The sequence below is a fragment of the Gambusia affinis genome, linkage group LG18, assembly GCF_019740435.1.
Source record: "Gambusia affinis linkage group LG18, SWU_Gaff_1.0, whole genome shotgun sequence".
In the NCBI taxonomy this organism is placed as follows: Eukaryota; Metazoa; Chordata; class Actinopteri; order Cyprinodontiformes; family Poeciliidae; genus Gambusia; species Gambusia affinis.
This window is the reverse complement of record NC_057885.1, coordinates 6,989,944-7,012,070: the sequence shown is the minus strand read 5'-3', so window position 1 is coordinate 7,012,070 and position 22,127 is coordinate 6,989,944. Positions and strand designations below refer to the sequence as shown.

General features: G+C 36.8%; 4 protein-coding genes across 4 annotated transcripts in view; all 4 read left to right on the top strand.

The window, feature by feature from the left end:
* Window positions 1–22,127, top strand: part of LOC122820670 (C-type lectin lectoxin-Lio3-like) — a 73,005-nt gene that overhangs the window by 10,002 nt on the left and 40,876 nt on the right. The window lies entirely within an intron of this gene.
* LOC122819874 (C-type mannose receptor 2-like) lies at window positions 1,787–6,758 on the top strand. The gene is made up of 5 exons (XM_044096911.1): window positions 1,787–1,959; window positions 3,823–3,914; window positions 4,062–4,439; window positions 5,301–5,660; window positions 5,948–6,758. Exons 2-5 carry the CDS (start codon window positions 3,881–3,883, stop codon window positions 6,301–6,303), a joined length of 1,128 nt encoding a protein of 375 aa, XP_043952846.1. The 5' UTR covers window positions 1,787–1,959; window positions 3,823–3,880; the 3' UTR covers window positions 6,304–6,758.
* Window positions 11,381–15,747, top strand: LOC122819873 (macrophage mannose receptor 1-like). The gene is made up of 5 exons (XM_044096910.1): window positions 11,381–11,557; window positions 12,424–12,515; window positions 12,663–13,040; window positions 13,926–14,291; window positions 14,579–15,747. The coding sequence occupies exons 2-5, from the start codon at window positions 12,482–12,484 to the stop codon at window positions 14,932–14,934; spliced, it is 1,134 nt and encodes a 377-aa protein (XP_043952845.1). The 5' UTR covers window positions 11,381–11,557; window positions 12,424–12,481; the 3' UTR covers window positions 14,935–15,747.
* LOC122819877 (C-type mannose receptor 2-like) lies at window positions 16,461–20,939 on the top strand. The gene is made up of 5 exons (XM_044096913.1): window positions 16,461–16,579; window positions 18,966–19,026; window positions 19,182–19,577; window positions 19,680–20,036; window positions 20,323–20,939. The coding sequence occupies exons 2-5, from the start codon at window positions 18,996–18,998 to the stop codon at window positions 20,652–20,654; spliced, it is 1,116 nt and encodes a 371-aa protein (XP_043952848.1). The 5' UTR covers window positions 16,461–16,579; window positions 18,966–18,995; the 3' UTR covers window positions 20,655–20,939.

Genomic DNA, 22,127 nt, shown 5'->3' with positions numbered 1-22,127 from the left:
CCCTGAACAATGTAAACTGAGATTCATCGGTGAAGAGAACACCTCTCCAACGTGCCAGACGCCATCGAATGTGAGCATTTGCCCACTCAAGTCTGTTACGGCGACGATCTGGAGTCAGGTTAAGACCCCGATGAGGACGATGAACATGCAGTTGAGCTTCCCTGAGACGGTTTCTGACAGTTTATGCGGAAATTCTTTGGTTATGCAAACCAATTGTTTCAGCAGCTGTCTGAGTGGCTGGTCTCAGACGATGTTGGAGGTGAACCTGCAGGATGTGGAGGTCCTGGGCTGGTGTGGTTACACATGGTCTGCGGTTGTGAGGCCGGTTGGATGTACTGCCATATTCTCTGAAACGCCTTTGAAGACGGCTTATGGTGGAGAAATGGACATTCAATGCACGAGCAACAGATCTGGTTGACATTCCTGTTGTCAGCATGCCAATTGCACACTCCCTCAATGCTTGCAACACCTGTGGCCTTTTGCTGTGAGACAAAACTCCGCTTAACAGAGTGAGCTTTTGTTGTGGGCAGTATAAGGTACACCTGTACACTAATCATGATGTCAGATCAGCATCTTGATGTGGCACACCATTGAGGTAGGATGGATTATCTCAGCAAAGCAGAAGTGCTCACTATCAAACATTTAGACAGATTTGTGGACAACATTTGAAAGAAATGGTAATATTGTTTATCTGGAATAAATTTTAGATCTTTGAGTCAATCTCATGAAAAATGGGAGCAAAAACAAAAGTGTTGCGTTTATATTTTTGTTGAGTGTATTTGATCTAAATTCTCAGCAGAGAATTATGCAACATATCAAGGATAAACTCACTTTTGTTGAGGATATTCTTATAGATGAAACTGATAGTAGATTCAGTAAAGATCCTGGAAAATATTCAGTTTGATATCATTTTTATTACTTTTTTTTGCACACTTTTCTATAAGGCTCATAAAATGACCCCCACTGAAGTTATCAATTTTAAGAATTTCCTTTTGTGTCTTTAAAAGAACAAAGATGTTTTGACATCAACACGTGAAAGTTTTCCTTTGGTGAATTTGGTCTCAGTGTTTCAATATTCAAATGCTGCAGCTGAAAACAGGAGCTCTGATGAGAGAAGGAAACTGTTTCAACATAAAGACTCTGTCTGAAAAACAACTTTCACCAGGAAGAAAAACCTAATTAATTAATACAACGAGTTCTACTCACGAACAAACAAGGAAGCTCTATGAAAAGCCGAGCAGAGCAGCCATGGAAATATGAAAAACAGCAACCGAACAAGAGAGATATTTTTGTATTTGGTGGCATGACTTTCATTTGGTTTGGTTTTCAGTGGAAGAGATAACACAACCCATGTCTTGTGGGATTTTCAAGCAAATATTTTTCCACTTTACTCGACACTCAGTAACCAAGTGGAGCAAAAAGAAAAATACGGAGTCAGTGATTGGTCTGCAGTCTCTTGTCTGAGTGTCTTGGAAGAAGGGAGTTAAATGAAAGTTTTACAGGACAAATAGGAACCTGGGATTCTCAGAGAACCAGAGTGAATCCAGAAAGAGCTTGTTATTAGCGTTTCTGTCATGAAGTGCGGATAGATGGGTGGTGAGGCAGACGCAGCGGACCCGGGTTGTTGAGAATGAATGATGAATTTAATGAAGAAGTCAGAGATACAAAGTCCAAACGTCCAGGCAGCACAGAGTGAGCAGGAGGCTAAAGCTCATCTACTGGTAGCAACTGGTTAACACGACTGATAACTGACAGCAAACTAGACGAGACGACTAGACAGCTTGACTAGTCTAGTCGTGTTATTTAAGTATTAATTACGTCACTGAGCAACAGGCTTGAGCAACGCCCATATTCAAATTGTTTCTTTGCCAACAAAAGCCGTCTGTTCTGAGCAGAGGTCAACATTTCTCCTGGACCTGTCCACTACCGAACCATTCATCTGAGCTGATGTGACCAGATGTAAGTCTCTTCTCTGCTCAACATTTGATCATATTCCTGATCTATTGTTAAACATATTGACTTTTTAACTTGCTGTTTAATTTGTTTTTATAACCATTTCAATGTTGTTGTTGTTGTTTTTTAATGTTATCTCTATACTGTCGCAGAAATATAAATATAAAGTCCTCTCCTCTCTGAAACTAAGTGGCTGGGGAACTTTTTAAAGAGTTACGGCTCAAGCTAAAATAGTTGAATGGATGAATACTAAAAAACAGGAACTTTTACAAAACCTGGCCAGAAAACTTTTAATCGTCTAGAACAGGGGTGGCCAATCCTGGTCCTCGAGAGCCGGTGTCCTTCAACTCTAAGAGTCTCCCTGATCCAACACACCTGAATCCAAGAGCTGAATCACCTCCCAAGTGCAGTAAGGTTCTCCAGAGTCCTGCTAATGACCTCATTATTTGACTCAGGTGTGTTGAAGTAGAGACACATCTAAGAGTTGCAGGACACCAGCTCTCGAGGACCAAGATTGGCCACCCCTGGTCTAGAATGTCATTTATATTAGTGTTTGATTTTCTTGTAATCTTGTAATCACTGATGTCACGTCAGACCACTATTTTCAGCAACGAGTAATCTAACACGTTTTCTATTTCAAATCCAGTAGTCAGAATACAGTTACTTATCAAAATCACTTTGCGTTACTATTTTCTTTCGGAATTGAATCTTAATTCCTTGTCGAGTGATCGCCGTTTTTATGCGACATGATCAACAGCGATGCAGATTTTGTTGGTAGAAAAAGAGGAACTATTTTGTACGGAAGAGGATTAGAGCCACCAAAAAAAGAAAAAGGATAAAAGAAAAATTCTGACTTTAAAGTCAGAATTTTATTTTCTTTTTTTGTGGCTCTAATCCTCTTCCGTAACTTTGAGTTTCTGTCGCCCAGTCCGATTATTATAAGCGGCTGTGAGCTTTTTTTTTTATGGCGCTTGCAGATTTAATAAGTCGCAGGTTTTTGGGCTCGTTTTTGAACGTGAAGTTGCTTATTTGGACTTGGAAATAAGCCGACATGAACCCCAGAATGTTTCTGACCTCCAATCAGGTTTAGTCAGGCTCTCTCTGTCCATCATTTCCCGGATGATCCGTCCCGCTGTGTCTTTGTTCATGTCAAGTTAATATATTCCCTGTCGATGACGTCGAGCTATCCAGAACATTGGAAACATCGAGACTAATATGAACAGCGCAATAAATGTGAAAACAGCCACGAATGAACGAGTCCGTAAAGTTGTGAAACTAAACGCCATTATAATTATTAATATTAAGATAAGTGTCACAAATCTGTGCAGCGGCCATCTGAGTTGTGGAGCCGCAGGAGGAGATCTGTGCGCTGCGCTCTGACAGCAAACACAGGGCCGTAACACAGAACCTGGAGGCTGGGGGGACAGAGGGGTGGGGGGCTTTAAAATCTTTCTTAGAGTTTTCCAGACAATAGTAGACCACACAAAAACATGCACAAATTACTAATGTTTTTTTTTTTTTGTACTGTAACCATTAAATAATCTCCCCTTCAGTTCAACCTTATCAGTGGAGACACATTGTTGATGTTGCCATTATAAAATAACTTACAATTAAGTGTTGGCAAAGATCAATGTTATGTTCACAGTGTTGTTGTCAGCAGCTTCTGAAAGTAACTAAAAAAGTTACTTTTAATGTAACTCAGTTACTTTCCAAATCAAGTAGTCAATAATCTAACTGAGTTACTTTTTCAAGGAGTAATCAGTAATCCGATTAAAATTACTTTTTCAAAGTAACTTTGCCATCACTGCCTGTAATTGCTTTTCCCTCTACAGAATGTGTCTAAATAATCAACGTCTTTTTTCCTAACAGACGTGGCTCTTTGAAAACAAAATTAAACCCAAACTGTTCATCCTTTGACCAAGCAGATATGAAGCTGATCCTTTTCCTTCTCGTTCTGTTGGGTGAGTGGTTCTGAATAAACACCATAGATATAGTTTACAATTTTGATCAAATTCTTACAGGTAATTCAAAGTCTTCAGGTTACAGAACAGAAAAAAAAGACTTTTAAATACAAATCATTCACCTAATTTATTCTCTGTTGTTAACAGGCAAGTGTTGTTTCATGGACTGTCAGTTCTATCAGTATCTCTACATTAATCAGAATAAGAACTGGACTGAAGCTCAGCAGTACTGCAGACAGAAACACACTGACCTGGCCACAGTGACTAACATGAAGGACATGGAGAGACTCAACAGTATCTCAGCTGGATATCAGAGGGAAGCTTGGATTGGTCTGTATGATCAAACAAATGGCATCAGAAAATGGTACTGGTCTCTGCCTGGAGTGGAGTTCAATGAAAGTGAGACAAAGTGGAACCCAGGAGAACCAAATGATTATCAGACTGAAAACTGTGGGTGTATTTCAAAAGATCTAAAGTGGAACGACATCTCTTGCAACCAGGAGAAGTACTTTCTCTGCTATAATGGTAAGATTGTTTTGTGTCATAAATTAATCTTGTTTTTGCCCTTTTAAAAGAAATATATAAAAAGAAATACAACCATAAAAATGTTCCCACTTTTAAGCCCACTGTGGAAAGTGTGAGTTTAAAAGTCCACAGTTGGAAATGTTTGCCTGCAGCCAGAGGAGGCGATATCAAAACTTTATTTAAACTGGTATCTAAGGACAGCAGTAAAACTCTTATCAATTCTGGTGGTAACGACACCTGGCTTACAGTGATTGACAGTAACTACAATTAGAGTTGCTTCAGTGTGTAAGTTTATTAAAACAGCAGCAGATTGTGTCATTTTCTCTGGTCCCCTGTGGCATCATGCTGTCATTCCACCACTGGTTGTCCAGGTGGGTCCAGAAAACACATTGAGCTACTTTGTTTATTGGTGAACATTTCAGAGGAAACCTGATCTGATCCTGAGAGACGCCGTTCATCCCACTTTGGATGAAATAGCTTCTCTAGTTTTTCTTTTTTTTTTTTATTTTGCTGAATGCTGAGATGTGAGAATCCAAACCAGGAAGCAGAGTTGCAGGTGGAGGAAGATTTCCAATAGATATCAATGAGGTTTATGTCTCTAATATTAGATCTCCTCATTGAGGAGGAGCTCCCATCTTCAGTCTAAGACACCCTGTCAACTTTCAAAACTCGGCTTAAAACTTTAGACTAAAGCTTAAGTTATCCTGAGTTATCTCTGTAGCTGTGCTGCTAAAGGATTTGCTGATGTAGGGCAACCTGGACACTTTTATAAAGCTTAGATTTTAATTTTGTTTTTCTTGGGGTTTTGAAACTGTCCTTGACTTTTAGCACATCCTGCTCTCATTGACTGTCTCTCCACAGAAACAAAAACTTCAGATAAAATCTATCTGATAAAGGAAACTAAGAGCTGGCTGGAAGCTCAGAGTTACTGCAGAAAGGAGCACACAGACCTGGTCAGTGGACTGAACCAGTTGAATCATGGACAACTGAAGAATGTATTGACAAACAACTGGGTCGGCGAACATCAATATGTGTTTATGGATCTGTTCAGAGACACCTGGAGGTGGTCAGATGGAACCAGTTTCTCTTTCAGACACTGGAATCTGAAGTTTAATGATGAACAAGACAACAGTGGTCAATGTGCCCTGGTTGAATTCAGTGATGAAGGCAGTTGGAGGAATGAGAAATGTACTGAAAGAAAACCTTTCATCTGTTATGATGGTGAGTTTTTCTAAAACATCTCTGACGATTAAACAACATAATCTACTTGCTTGAAATATGAACTGGAATATTACACATTATGTTGTAAACGATTCAGTCAATGAAAGACTGAACTTGGCAGTCATTGACGTGCTAATGTGTACTTTGGATTTGCATGAGTGTGTATTTCCTGGGCGTTGCTGTTTGTCAAAGCCCAGTATAAACGCATTTCCAGGCTTTGAAAAACTTATAGTCACAACAGCTGGATTGGAGATTCAAGTTTGATGCATTATCTGTTTCAATCCCAGATAAACTGATCCTGGTAACAGAAAGTAAAACCTGGGAGGAAGCCTTGAACTACTGCAGAGAGAAACACCATGACCTGGTCACCATCACCAACATGGATGATCAGAGATGGATCCAGGAGAAAGTCAAGGTGGCATCGACTGATTTTGTCTGGACGGGTCTGAGCTACGCCTGCACTCTGGATTTGTGGTTCTGGGTCAGTGATGAAGTGGTCAGCTATAAGAACTGGGCCGAAGGTGAACCGATGGACGACTGTGACATGTCTGGAGCCATGGAAACGAGAGGAAAACATCAGTGGAGGAAGAAAAATGATACAGAGACGTTTAACTTCATCTGTTCTAAACATACTCAAGGATAATAAGTGATGTTTTCTTCACCACTTATTCTCATATTCTTGTTTATAAAAGCTGATATAAGTAGAAAAGGAATTGATTTCACATTGTAGGTTATGTTGTTTGGATTTTGTTCTGTTTTACATCATATGAATATGTATCATGTAATTATGTTTTTTTAAAGCACATATAACTTGTTTTAAATTTAATCTAATAATATTCATGTTTATATTCTTAAGCTGTCCAGATTATCCACCTGTTTAATTGATCACTCTATTAAACTATTACATTACTGTATGTATCAAAGCAAAATAAAATAAAAAAACACTAAAGTAGAACCAAAATATCTACTGATTTATTTATTAATTAGATTTAAGATTTATTTTTCCTTCATCCATGATCATAATTTTAATTTCAACTGGTGGACAGCAGATAGAAGTTATTGCTGCATACATGAGGTTACCACAAAACTAAAAGCAGTAATATAATATATTAAATGTTGTTTTTGAGAAATAACAAATCAAAAACATTTAGACTTTGTAGGAGAAACATTAGAAGGTCAAACTATTTGATCTAAATTCTCAGTAGAGAATTATGCAACATATCAAGGATAAACTCACTTTTGTTGAGGATATTCATATAAATGAAACTGATAGTAGATTCAGTAAAGATCCTGGAAAATATTCCGTTTGATATCATTTTTTTATTAAATTTTTTTTGCACACTTTTCTATAAGGCTCATAAAATGACCCCCACTGAAGTTATCAATTTTAAGAATTTAATTTTGTGTCTTTAAAAAAACAAAGATGTTTTGACATCAACACATGAAAGTTTTTCTTCGATGAATTTGGTCTCAGTGTTTCAATATTCAAATGCTGCAGCTGAAAACAGGAGCTCTGATGATAGAAGGAAACTGTTTCTACATAAAGACTCTCTGTCTGAAAAACAGCTTTCACCAGGAAGAAAAACCTAATTAATTAATACAACGAGTTCTACTCACGAACAAACAAGGAAACTCTATGAAAAGCCGAGCAGAGCAGCCATGGAAATATGAAAAACAGCAACCGAACAAGAAATGCTTCAAAACATGAAATAACACAAAACAGAAAAATAACAAGCAATTAAGTTTTTTTTTGTTTTTTTTTAACAATCTTGTAATCTTAGATTTTGATATTGTAGTTAATAAGTTACGGACGGAGAGTGAAAAGGCGAATCAAAACCTCCTGGTGATCTCGGATCAAGCCGAATGATAACCCATACACAACTGTGGGTTCAACCAGTTTAACCAGTTCAACCAGTTCAACCAGTGCACTTTGACAATTAAGCTGAAGGGATGGATGGAAAGAACAAGGGCAGAATTTGCATTGCCTTTCTTATTCAGCGGATATACTGCGTTTGCAAAATTTCGTTTTTTTTTCGACACCGTCTCATGTATAACGTTTGGTATTAGCAGAATATCAAACGCTTTGCCTGCATGTGTCACCTGGTGACGAGGCGGCGCGGCTCACCCACCTGGACCTTAAAGTTACCATGAAACCTTGAGTGGCTGAAGGGAATGTGGAAAAATGATCTTCTCTCAACGTGTGATGCTGTGATACAGAAAAGATGATTTTTAACAATCCAAATAAAAGTAAAATAGCTAAATTTGCTTTTAGCTATTTTAATAGCCTTCACTACCTCTATTCTGCACAGATAAAATATACTTTAATATTTAACCATCTTATCTTCCAACTTGGAAGATAAGATTACACAAAGAAATACAGAACTGAAAAAGGTGTAATGGTCCTTTAATGCTGCATATCTTTACTAACCTTTACACTGTTTGGCAGGATGAGGGTGGAGACGGGGAGGAGGTTGGTCAGAGGGCGGCTGAAGCAGGTGGATCTGTGGTTGTTTGGCCTTTTGAAGGAGCTCTTGCGTGGTGATTGGCTGGAGAGGAGCGACAATCCGGTGCTGGTTGGCTGAGAAGTGGTAAGATGATGTTTTTTTAATTTGCATGTACATTATTGGTCAAACAATTGGAGCAAGATCAAGATCACGTTTCTTTATATTTTGCTGTCGCCCTCTCTAGGTTTATAAGCACCATGTTTAGAAATACTGAATTAGATTTATTTTTTTTTTTTTTTTACATCAAAAGTGTGACTCTTAAAATTGTTCCATTTTAAACCAAATCCTTATTTCTTATTGTTACATTTTTTCCTGCAAAGGTTTGGATCCATTTATATCTAAAAATTGAATTTGGTATTATGGTGCATATTGATAAAATTACAGTCTGATCCATTATTGGTATTCAATGTTTCTGTGAGAAACACATATTTCAGAGACTTTCTTAAAGGGGAAGTATTATGTAAAATTATTTTGACATCATTTTATAATGTTATTCGCTCATCAAAAACATACTTGAAGTGTTGCCTTGATTCTCCATGCATGTTTTAGAAATTCCTTAATCTCCCGTAGCAACCGTTTGGTGCTTCCCCACAACTCCTCCATTCAGCTCCTTCAGACTAGCCAACAGCAAATAGCAACAATGAACTCAGCGCGTTTCTGAGTTCATTATATGAGATGCTTCTCAGTGAAAAGCAGATTAAAAGAAGGCTAAAGGGTTAATAGAGGAGCCATTCTGTGATGACTTCCTGAAGGCAGAGTTTCAGAAATAGCAGGAATTTTTAAAGAGACAGGGACTCAATTTTTAAGGCATTAAATTGTTACATAAAATGTGTAAAAGTTATCCTTTTACATAAAACTTTATTATCACAACTCAGGTTAACATAGTTACTTGATTATGCTATAAAGTGACACTATGTACCTAGAAAACACATAATACTAACCCTTTAAGATGGATGGATGGATAAACTGAGGGATTAACCATCAGTCCACAATAACAGCCTGAGTAAAGCTACAGATAAGATGTTTGTCTTCCTTATTTCAACAGATGAAGTGATCCTGATCAGAGAAAGTAAAACCTGGGAGGAAGCCTTGACCTACTGCAGAGTTCACCACCATGACCTGGTCACCATCACCGACTCTGATGAGCAGAGATTAGTCCAGCAAAAAGCCCAGTTTGCTTCAACTCCTTTTGTCTGGACGGGTCTGCACTACGCCTGCACTCTGGATTTGTGGTTCTGGGTCAGTGATGAGGTGGTCAGCTATGAGAACTGGAACCAAGAAGGACCGATGGACGACTGTGACATGTCTGGAGCCATGGAGACGAGAGGAGGACATCAGTGGTTTAAAAGAAATGATGCAGAGAAGTTTAACTTCATCTGTTCTAAACATCCTCCAGGAGAATAAGTGATGTGTTTATAAAACTCTTAATTTCAAACAGGCTGCATTTGAAGGCTGATACATGTAGACAAGGAAATGATTGAATATTGCTTGGATTCTGTTCTGCTTTACATCATAACCCATGTGTGGCATGAAAAACATGTTCACTCAAAGCAAAATGCCCATCCTAACCCTAACTGTAAGAAAGAATGATAAAAAACATAATTTTAAATGTGATCTAATAAAATCCATGTATATATTCTTAAGCAATCCAGAACGTTCACTTGTTATTGACCCATTTATTAAACTATCCTGTTAAATACTGTATGTATCGAAGCAGAAAGACAATAAATAGTCACCAAAAATGTATTGGCTTATTTCTTCATCAGGCTTAAGATGTGGTTTTGTAGATTACTGCCACACTGAACACAACGTGTTAATAAATGTCGACCAGCAGAGAGTCGTAGAAATTGATAAGAGAACTTTTCATTCTGGCTTCTTGTCTTTAGTTCACAGATTGAACATAAGTTGTTATTGTTGCATCAATTAGGTTACCTAGCAACAAAACAACACATTTTAAACATTGAGTGGGCGGGGCACGTGATGTCAGAGGGTTACAGTGTTTGATATATTTATATGTTAATTCCCAGCAGAGATAAAGATAATGATGGTGGCTGGAGGAATGTTCCCATGATGCAATATGTCTCCTACTGCAGAATATACAAGAACAATTGTTTGCTGTTGTCTTGAGGACATTGATATGAATGGAACTGATAGGATTTTTAAGACATTTTCAGTCAAATATTCTGTTTTGTTCCCATTAAGACTCATATTTTTCAAGTACAACAATGAAGTCCAGCGTTACACTTTTGTCAATTTAACAAGATAACATTAGAAGTCATGGAACAGAAAATCTGCGGCGATGAACTTAACATTTATTGGCTGCATAATTTCTGTCTTCTTCCACTTTTAGTCCATGAAATTTGATTTTCCAAACTACAAGATTATATTGAGAGCTTTTCGTAACGTTTTCCATTTGGGAATACATGTGATCTCAGGGTCTCACTATTCAAACGCCGCCCCTAAAAACAAAGATGTCTGACGAGAGAAGGAAGCTGTACGTACATCAGGGCTCTCTGTCAACTCCGATTTGCATTTTGTTTGGCTTTTTAAACAGCAACCCTACATGAGGAACTTTCAACAGGAAGTAAAACACAGTCGGCTCATATTACGATTCCTGTTTTATGAGCAAACATAATGTTTGGAGAACAGGTTTGGTTTTAAGGAGCTGCAGTCTTGTTCCAGGTCAACATCTAAAACTGACTGCACACAAAATGCAAAGATGGACAGAGGAAAGGTGAAGAAGAGGCAGCAGCATCGACTGATTTGATTGAAAATGATGGAGAAGAAATATGATTTAGTGGCCATGATGGAAGATGAAACATTTAGGGTGTGGCAGGGCAGAAGAACGCTGAACGTTATTTTTATTTCCCTATCATGTTGTCGGCTTAAACATAATAAAAACACTGAAATGTGAAAACGACCAATTGATGAAATAACCAGAATTGATCACATTTGTGAATATCTGAGTGGTACAAAGATAAACCAAATAACATGTTGAAGTTTGGCTGAGTTTGACCAAATGACGATGAAAATAATTTACTATTTTTTTATACTGATCTATAAATAAATGACAAGACAAAATATTAATATTTTGACGAGGCCCATCAGGATCTGTCTTTCTGATGTAAAAGTATAAAACAGAAATAAACTTTTGGAAAATTTGGATTAGGAAATAACCTGACAGACATCTACCTCTGGATTTACATTTGTTTTGGGTTCCAGGAAGGAAACATCAGCATTTCGGGGTTTTTTGAAAGTTTGAATATTCAAATAGAATTTAGGTGCAAAAACAAGAAACAACATCAGGAACTGAACATTTCACTGAGGACGGTCTACAACCAAACATCAAGCTGTGGGATCATTTTGACTCCATGTAAAAGGAGAAAACCAGATGTAAGTTTGTCTTTAATAACAATGTTAGTAGATATTTTATTATTATGAGAGATTTCTGGAAAATACATTAAAACATTTGATGTTGACTTTTTTTCCTCTCTAGTGTCTATCTCTAAAAAAAATAGACACACAAAGTAAATATGCAGTGGAATCTGTTTCTTTTTACTGTAATGGGTAAGATCTTATAAATAACAATTATTGAGATTTTCTCTGAAGTCATTGTAATTAAACGAGTCTTTGTGAAATCATTGGAGGACACTAGAAAAGCTTCATTTGTTTAACACAAAGCTGATGTGCAATGTGATTTAAAACAAATTTGTTTTTGTTTTTAGCTCTGAATTATCTGATGGACTGTCAGATCTATCAGTTTCTCTGACAGCAAACACAGGGCCGTAACGCAGAACCTGGAGGCTGGGGGGGGCAGGGCTGTGGGGGGCTTTAAAATCTTTCTTAGAGTTTTCCAGACAATAGTGGAGCACACAAAAACATGCACAAATTACTCATGTTTTGTTTTTTTTGTACTGTAACCATTAAATAATCTCCCCTTCAGTTCAACCTTATCAGTGGAGACACATTGTTGATGTTGCCATTATAAAATAACTTATAATTAAGTGTTGGCAAAGATCAATGTGATTTTCACAGTGTTGTTGTCAGCAGCTTCTGAAAGTAACTAAAAAAGTTACTTTTAATGTAACTCAGTTACTTTCCAAATCAAGTAATCAATAATCTAACTGAGTTACTTTTTCAAGGAGTAATCAGTAATCCGATTAAAGTTACTTTTTCAAAGTAACTTTGCCATCACTGCCTGTAATTGCTTTTACCTCTACAGAATGTGTCTAAATAATCAACGTCTTTTTTCCTAACAGACGTGGCTCTTTGAAAACAAAATTAAACCCAAACTGTTCACCCTTTGACCAAGCAGATATGAAGCTGATCCTTTTCCTTCTCGTTCTGTTGGGTGAGTGGTTCTGAATAAACACCATAGATATAGTTTACAATTTTGATCAAATTCTTACAGGTAATTCAAAGTCTTCAGGTTACAGAACAGAAAAAAAAGACTTTTAAATACAAATCATTCACCTAATTTATTCTCTGTTGTTAACAGGCAAGTGTTGTTTCATGGACTGTCAGTTCTATCAGTATCTCTACATTAATCAGAATAAAACCTGGACTGAAGCTCAGCAGTACTGCATAGAGAATCACACTGACCTGGCCACAGTGACTAACATGAAGGACATGGAGAGACTCATCAATGTCTCAGCTGGACGTAAGAGGGAAGCTTGGATTGGACTGTATAATCAAACAAAAGCAAATAGAACATGGTACTGGTCTCTGCCTGGAGTGGAGTTCAATGAAAGTGAGACAAACTGGGACCCAGAAGAACCAAATGATAAAGGAACTGAAAACTGTGGGTTTATTTCTAAAGATCTAAAGTGGGGCGACATCTCTTGCAACGGAGAGAAGTACTTTCTCTGCTATAATGGTAAGATTGTTTTGTGTTATAAATTGGTCTTGTTTTTGCCCTTTTAAAAGAAATATATAAAAAAGAAATACAACCATGAAAATGTTCCCACTTTTAAGCCCACTGTGGAAAGTGTGAGTTTAAAAGTCCACAGTTGGAAATGTTTGCCTGCAGCCAGAGGAGGTAATATCAAAACTTTATTTAAACTGGTATCTAAGGACAGCAGTAAAACGCTTATCAATGCTGGTGGTAACGACACCTGGCTTACAGTGATTGACAGTAACTACAATTAGAGTTGCTTCAGTGTGTAAGTTTATTAAAACAGCAGCAGATTGTGTCATTTTCTCTGGTCCCCTGTGGCATCATGCTGTCATTCCACCACTGGTTGTCCAGGTGGGTCCAGAAAACACATTGAGCTACTTTGTTTATTGGTGAACATTTCAGAGGAAACCTGATCTGATCCTGAGAGACGCCGTTCATCCCACTTTGGATGAAAGAGCTGCTCTAGTTTTTCTTTTTATTATTTTAAATTTTGCTGAATTTCTTAGTTCTCCAAAAATGCTGAGATGTGAGTCCAAACCAGGAAGCAGAGTTGCAAGTGGAGCAAGATTTCCAATAGATATCAATGAGGTTTATGTCTCTAATTTTAGATCTCGTCATTGAGGAGGAGCTCCCATCTTCAGTCTAAGACACCCTGTCAACTTTCAAAACTCGGCTTAAAACTTTAGACTAAAGCTTAAGTTATCCTGATCTATCTCTGTAGCTGTGCTGCTAAAGGCTTTGGCTGATGTAGGGCAACCTGGACACTGTTATAAAGCTTAGATTTTAATTTTTTGTTTTTCTTGGGGTTTTGAAACTGTCCTTGACTTTTAGCACATCCTGCTCTCATTGACTGTCTCTCCACAGAAACAAAAACTTCAGATAAAATCTATCTGATAAAGGAAACTAAGAGCTGGCTGGAAGCTCAGAGTTACTGCAGAAAGGAGCACACAGACCTGGTCAGTGGACTGGACCAGTTGACTCATGAACAACTGAAGAACGTAGTGAGCTTGATAAACAACCTGGATGACGCACATAAATATGTGTTTATGGGTCTGTTCAGAGACACCTGGAGGTGGTCAGATGGAAGCAATTTCTCTTTCAGACACTGGAATCTGAAGTTTAATGATGAACAAGACAACAGTGGTCAATGTGCCCTGGTTGAATTCAGTGATGAAGGCAGTTGGAGGAATGAGAAATGTACTGAAAGAAAACCTTTCATCTGTTATGATGGTGAGTTTTTGTAAAACATCTCTGACGATTAAACAACATAATCTACTTGCTTGAAATATGAACTGGAATATTACACATAATGTTGTAAACGATTCAGTCAATTAAAGACTGAACTTGGCCGTCATTGACATGCTAATGTGTACTTTGGATTTGCATGAGTGTGTATTTCCTGGGCGTTGCTGTTTGTCAAAGCCCAGTATAAACACATTTCCAGGCTTTGAAAAACTTATAGTCACAACAGCTGGATTGGAGATTCAAGTTTGATGCATTATCTGTTTCAATCCCAGATAAACTGATCCTGGTAACAGAAAGTAAAACCTGGGAGGAAGCCTTGAACTACTGCAGAGAGAAACACCATGACCTGGTCACCATCACCAACATGGATGATCAGATATTAGTCCAGCAAAACGCTCAGTTTGCTTTAACTGATTATGTCTGGACGGGTCTGAGCTACGCCTGCACTCTGGATTTGTGGTTCTGGGTCAGTGATGAGGTGGTCAGCTATAAGAACTGGGCCCAAAATGAACCGATGGACGACTGTGACATGTCTGGAGCCATGGAGACGAGAGGAGGATATAAGTGGAGGAAGAAAAATGATACAGAGAAGTTTAACTTCATCTGTTCTAAACATACTCAAGGATAATAAGTGATGTTTTCTTCACCACTTATTCTCATATTCTTGTATATAAAAGCTGATATTAGTAAAAAATGAATTGATTTCACATTGTAGGTTATGTTGTTTGGGTTTTGTTCTGTTTAACATCATATGAATATGTATCATGTAATTATGTTTTTTTCAAAGCACATATAACTTGTTTTAAATTTAATCTAATAATATTCATGTTTATATTCTTAAGCTGTCCAGATTATCCACCTGTTTAATTGATCACTCTATTAAACTATTACATTACTGTATGTATCAAAGCAAAATAAATTAAAAAAACACTAAAGTAGAACCAAAATATCTACTGATTTATTTATTCATTAGATTTAAGATTTATTTTTCCTTCATCCATGATCATAATTTGGATTTCAACTGGTGGACAGCAGATAGAAGTTATTGCTGCATATGAGGTTACCACAAAACTAAAAGCAGTAATATAATATATTAAATGTTGTTTTTGAGAAATAACAAAACTAATTTTAACCATCAGAGGAGAGACATTTCAGGGCTAAAATATTTAATGTAAGATTATCTAAATTCTCAGTAGTGACAAAGATAATAATGGTGTTTTAATTTGGAGAATGTTTCTATTATGCAACATTTCTGTTGCATAATAGAACATTTCAGTAAATATCCAGTAAAATATTCAGTTTTGTTCCATTATCAATACATTTTCTCACATTGCTCTCTGGGTTTTTGATTTTAGTAGAATATCAAAAGTTTTGCCTGTATCTGTAACCAGGTCGATGAGGTGGAGCAGTTCTTCCACCTGGAGCTAAATTATGTCGACAATTTCTTTGCTAAACAAATAAATATGAATTTAAACAACATCTTCATTCATTCATCCATTTTCTAACAGCTTTGTCCCTTAGAGGGGTCAGGAGGTGCTGGTGTTTATCTCCAGCTAACGTCCAGGGTGAGAGGCGGGGTCACAGGTCACCAGTCTGTCACAGACAACATTTCCACAGAAGCGTAGATAATTTTAGACATAGCGTGACATGTTATCACAAGGTTTGAATATTCAAAAGTTGTTCCTGAGCTCACAAAGGACATTATTTATCCAGGATGTACAAGTAGGAAACTTTTGAGGACTTTTTTTTTTTTTCACATAATCCCAGGAAGAGGATCTAACCAGACGTATATTTTTCACTGTTTTATTAGCCGACAGGTTCCCATGTTCCAAGAGTTCAAACTTTTAAAAGCAGGAGTTTTTCAGCTTCATTGTACAAACCTGATGGAGATCAATCTACGTTTTTATTTTTTTTTCAGGGTCACAAGTGAATGCAGCAACATGACATGATTTTACAGACAACCTGGAACTGTATGACAAAATATTAAAAAAATGCAAAAATAAAAAACAAAAATGCTCAAGAAAATTCTGTGCAATAGTTATAAAACTCAAGAACGAGCTGCTAAAAGCTTATTGGTCAGCACAAATTATGGGTGGAACTTCCTCATGTTCTTTACTTCACACTCACAGCAACTTTCATACAGTGGAAAAAACAAAAACATTTAGCAGGAGGTTACCAGAGGAGCATTTAGAGGGAAAAACCTTATCATCAGCATAATCACACAAAGGACATTAGAAGGAAATCAGTGGCTCATTTGTTGATTGTTTTTTAAGGTAAGTGGATCTGCAGAAATTCTCTGGTTAAAAACTTCACTAAAAGTAATTCCAATTTTATTTCCACTCAAAAATGAGTATATAGTGTCTTAATAATATCTATGTAAATATCAGAAAGTTGGTAGCTTACTGTGTATTTTCATAAACTACCATAAGTTTCTCACTCCAGTGTTACTATTGGCAGATGTGTTTCCATGGGTTTATTACCTTCTTAAATTATCTTTGTTTCTTTATCTTAATATCTGTACAGATAATAATATGCCTCAGTAAAATTTGTTATTCATTTATAATCGTAGGAGCCTGTTTCTAAAATTGTGTAGTAATGGATAGAAATACAGTTTTATATGTTTTTTTTAACAGAAATTGACCATTTTTGAAAAACAAGGTACTTTTTAAATCACACTGGGAATCCACAGCTCTGTGGTTTTATAGGTTTTTATATTGTATGAAAGCCTCAAAGTATTAATACTATTTGGCAGATGAAAGTCTGAATCATTATTAATGAAGTTAGTTCACTGAATCTATGTTTAAACAACCAGCTGAATCAGAAACAGCAGCGCTGAAAGACATCAGACTTTTAAAAGCAGGATGGGAGGGAACTGAATGATCATGTTTCAGCTTCAATATGCAAACTTCATGCAGAGTAATATTCCAACACCATCTGTCAACTCAGCTACTGGGACTTAGTTACAGACAACCTGGGACTGTATGAAAAATTTTAAATTGTCAAGTAACTGGAGAATGAAGTCATGTTACAAACTTATTGGTCAAAGCAAAGTAGAGGTGGAACTCAGCCATGTGTTCACTTCACACCACGACTTTCAGTCAATAAAAAAAGCCAACATGCATCACAAACTGTTAACAGAGGAATATCTAACTGAGATAACTGTTTAACAGTTCAGTGATGTGAAGAAAATGGCTCAGACAAATCCAATGTTTTCACAATAAGGAGGAAAACTGATCACTGAGCTCCAGTGATTTTCTGTAAGTTTAACTGTTATTCAAAATTCATTTTGGTCCAATCAGAGTTTTGAAATGAATCTCACAGAATCTGTGGAGCAAATGTAAGATTTGACAGCAATGATCCCTTCCAGATGCTTAGAACAGATAAATGTGTGGATGTGCCAAAACTTCCTCCAGCAAAACAAAAACAAAATTGAAGTTATTATTTTTGGACCTAAAGAAGAACGATCTACAGTTATAGATTTACAGTTATAGATCTACAGTTATAGATCGAGAGTTATAGATCTAGAGTTATAGATCTAGAGTCAGTGCACAGCTTCAGTTATTACAACTAAAAACCAGTGATCAGCCCAAAACCTGGGAGTAGTGATGGACTCTGACCTGAACCTTCAGAGCCACGTAAAGACAGTTACAAAGATGGCCTTCTATCACCTGAAGAACATTTCCAGGATTAAAGGACTAATGTCTCAGCCAGATCTAGAGAAACTCATCCATGCGTTTATCTTCAGTCTCATTGATTATTGTAACGGCGTCTTCACAGGTCTGTCCAACAAATCAATCAAACAGCTGCAGCTGATCCAGAATGCTGCTGCTGGCGTTCTCACTAAAACCAGGAAGATAGAGCACATAACACCAGTTTTAAAGTCTCTCCACTGGCTCCCTGTAGCTCAAATAATAGACTTTAAAATACTGTTGTTAGTTTATAAATCACTGAATGGTTTAGCACCACAATACATTAAAGATCTGCTGTTATTGTATCAACCTTCCAGAACCTCTCAGGTCTTCTGGTTCTGGTCTGCTCTGCATCCCCAGAACCAGAACCAAACGAGGAGAAGCGGCATTTAGCATCTATGCACCAGAAATCTGGAACAAACTTCCAGAAAACTGTAAAACAGCTGAAACACTGACTTCCTTTAAATCTCAACTAAAAACCCACTTGTTTAGAGTTCGATTTGAAACGTAATCAATTGCAAATTTATTGACGGAATCTGACTTGATGTTGTTTTTATTGTTGATTCTATGTTGCATTGTGTTTTTGTGTTTGATTTGATCCCTTCCAGATGCTTAGAACAGCATCTTTGAAATGCCTTGCTGATGAAATGTGCTATACAAATAAAGTTTGATTTGATTTTGATTTGATTCCAAATCAGCAGAGGAAACTTGTCTAATTACCAGAAGTAACATGTAAATTGTAAATCTATAATTGTATCTATGAAGCTGCAATTTAAGAAATGATCTCGTAAGATAGATTTTGATAAAACTCTACAGTTTGTGAAGATTTGACCCTTAATTAATTAATAAGTCAATAACATCTGAGTGATTTTCTAAAAACAAAAGGTACAGCTTCTCTATTTTCAGAGTTTTTTTTAGATTTTAAAAATATCTTTTAAGTTCTTTGTTTATTATATATTTTTTCCAACAGTGGAAATCCCATCCATCGGACAGAGCAGACATGCAGTGGGGTTTGTTGCTCATTTTGTTAGGTAAGTGGTCCAGCACTAAAAAAATATTTTGCTAAATTAATTCCAAATGATCAATTTAGCTTAGATTATTTATAATCAAAATAAAGTTGGTAATCTGTGTATTGTATTTTAAAGTGTATTGTGATCAACTACAACAAGCTTTTGAATGTATTTAGGTCAGTGTTGTTTCATGGACTGTCAGCTCTATCAGTATCTCTACATCAATCAGAATAAGAACTGGACTGAAGCTCAGCAGTACTGCAGAGAGAAACACACTGACCTGGTCACAGTGACTAACATGAAGGACATGGAGAGACTCATCAGTGTCTCACTAGGAGACATAAAGGAAGCTTGGATTGGTCTGTATGACCAAACAAAAGCAGAGAAAACATGGCACTGGTCTCTGCCTGGAGTGAAGTTCAATGAAAGTGAGACAAACTGGGCACCAAATGAACCAAATAATCTCCCATCTGAAGTCCAAAACTGTGGGGTTACATGGAACAGTGGCTCTTATTATCTCAAGTGGGGAGATTATTCCTGTAATGGAAAGCAGAATTTTCTCTGTTATAATGGTGAGACAACAGTCCTTTGTTTTTGTCCAGATCCTCTCATTAATGTTTATTTTAAGACTTACATATGAAAGTGTTTCGTGCTCTGACTTCTTTATTTCACAGAAAATGATTCATCACAGAAATATCACTTGATTAATGAAGCAAAGAACTGGACAGAAGCTCAGAGTTACTGCAGAGAGAAACACACAGACCTGATCAGTGGATGGAAGCAACTACAGGATGAAGAAGTGAAGAATAAGTTACATTTAATGACTGCAAATTCAGAAAACATCTTTATTGGTCTGTTCAGAGACACCTGGAGGTGGTCAGATGGAAGCGTTTCCTCCTTCAGACACTGGAATCTACAATTTAACAATCAGATAATCAACAGTGGTCAATGTGCCATGACTGTGTTTGATGATGGAGGAAGATGGAGGAAAGAGAACTGTGACATGAAAAAACCTTTCATCTGTTATGAAGGTGAGATATTCTGATAAACAAATTCTTCACATATAATATCAGAACTGCGTCTAAAATAAATGTGTCTCTCTTCTTGTGTTTTTTTATTTTAAAAAGTTATTTCATGGTTACTGTAACAGGTTGCGATCTTTAACTATCAAATAATATCCACATTTATGATTCATGAAAAGCAAACATTTTAAACTATCATCCATATTGTCTGTAAAATAATGTTAGTGATTTCTAAGTGATAATATGAATAAATGTGTGAACAATTAATTGTTTGTTCCCTTTACCCTTATGACAGATAAAGTGATCCTGATCAAAGAAAACAAAACCTGGCTTGAGGCCTTGACCTACTGCAGAGGTCATCATGATGACCTGGTCACCATCACCAACATGGATGATCAGATATTGATCCAGGAGAAAGCTAAGGAGGCATCGACTCCTTTTGTCTGGTTGGGTTTGTACTTCAGCTGCTTGAAGAATAAGTGGTTCTGGGTCTGTAAGAACAATCCAAACTTAGAAAGACAGATCAATAATTGTGGAAAATCTGGAGCCATGGAGGCAGGAGGAAAACACATGTGGTTCCAAGGAAACAGCACAGAGAAGTTGAATTTCTTCTGTCTTAAGCGTTAAGTTGTTCTTTTCCTGTTTGCTCTTTTTAAAAATAGTTTAAGAACTTCATTGAAGTTTACATTTTATTTCACCTATGATAAAAAATGACGACTAGTAGAGATTCAAACTAGAGGTTCTGCTCTGAACTTTGTTTCTGTTCAGTTTGTAATTAGCTTGTACATGAGCACATTTTTCTTCCTTTATTCCAGTTTTATTTTACTGAAGACAAAATGGCTCTTTGTGTTGTAAAGGTTGCAGATCTCTGCTTTATACTGAAAGCAAATATGATGTTCAAATTTAATGCTATTAAATACTGAGGAATTATATGTAAACTTCTCATTAATAATGACATTTCTAATGTTCTCTTTCTGTTATTATTTTAAACATTTAGCAAATTGAAGCAATGTTGCTCATTTTAACTGATGTAAAACAAGAAACTGATTAAACTTTAGACAATGAGAAAACAAGGTGTGTGTGTCTTTTTAAGATAATACTTCATTAGTCTCATTAGTGGTTAATGTATGACGGTGCAGTGCAATGTTAAACATTGGCCAGCAGATGGCGCCATATTTAGTCCTGTCAAAGACTAAACTGAACTACTGCAAAAAACCATGAGAAAACCCTCTCACACTAAGGCAAGTTGAGCCGTTATACTAAGAAATCTCTCTGACGTCATCAATATCATGTCAATTCAGAAAACTTTAACTAGACCATCTGCGTGATCTTCTCCTCTTCCTCGTTTTATAGACGAAGAGGTTTGGCCCTCATGCTGCAGCAACAAATGATTTTTTTTTTCATTCGAAAGCCACAAAAAACACAATCTGACTCCGAGAAAAATGCAAAAGAAACAACACAAGTGACCCAACAGGCAGAGACGGAAATAATCTGCTGTCTACGTTCGTTATGTCATCAGGACACAAAATTGTTGGATCTTTGGTGCAGAGAGAGAGAAAGTTTTTAGAACCAGATACAGCTGAGGTGACAAGACAAACCACAACAAAGTGTTTTGTATCTTTAGAACCAGATACAGCTGAGGTGACAAGACAAACCACAACAAAGTGTTTTGTATCTTCACACAAACATCAACTTGTGATGGTACCTTAAGGCCTTCATTCTCTTGACTCATGACTTTCAGAGGTAAATCAGCTGGGTATCCTGAATGTTATCAATATATAGTTTGGAAGATCAACAAAAATATGCATCTGAACTCCACTACATGACTGATGAGTTTACATTTCTCAAACAATTCAAGGTGGTTTCTCAAGCCGTCATTAATGTTACTTTTTACACACATTCATCTGCTCCGATCCAAATACCGTAAGTGCAAAATGAGGACCACGATCGCTCCTCACAGCACCTGAGCACATCAATCACAGTGAGGTTTGAAGAGTTGGGCAATAACTAGTTACAGTTACTCAGCTACATTTACTTTTCTTCTCTACCCACTGAATGAAATACAAACATGTTTTGCAGTGTTACTTTGCTGAATTATTT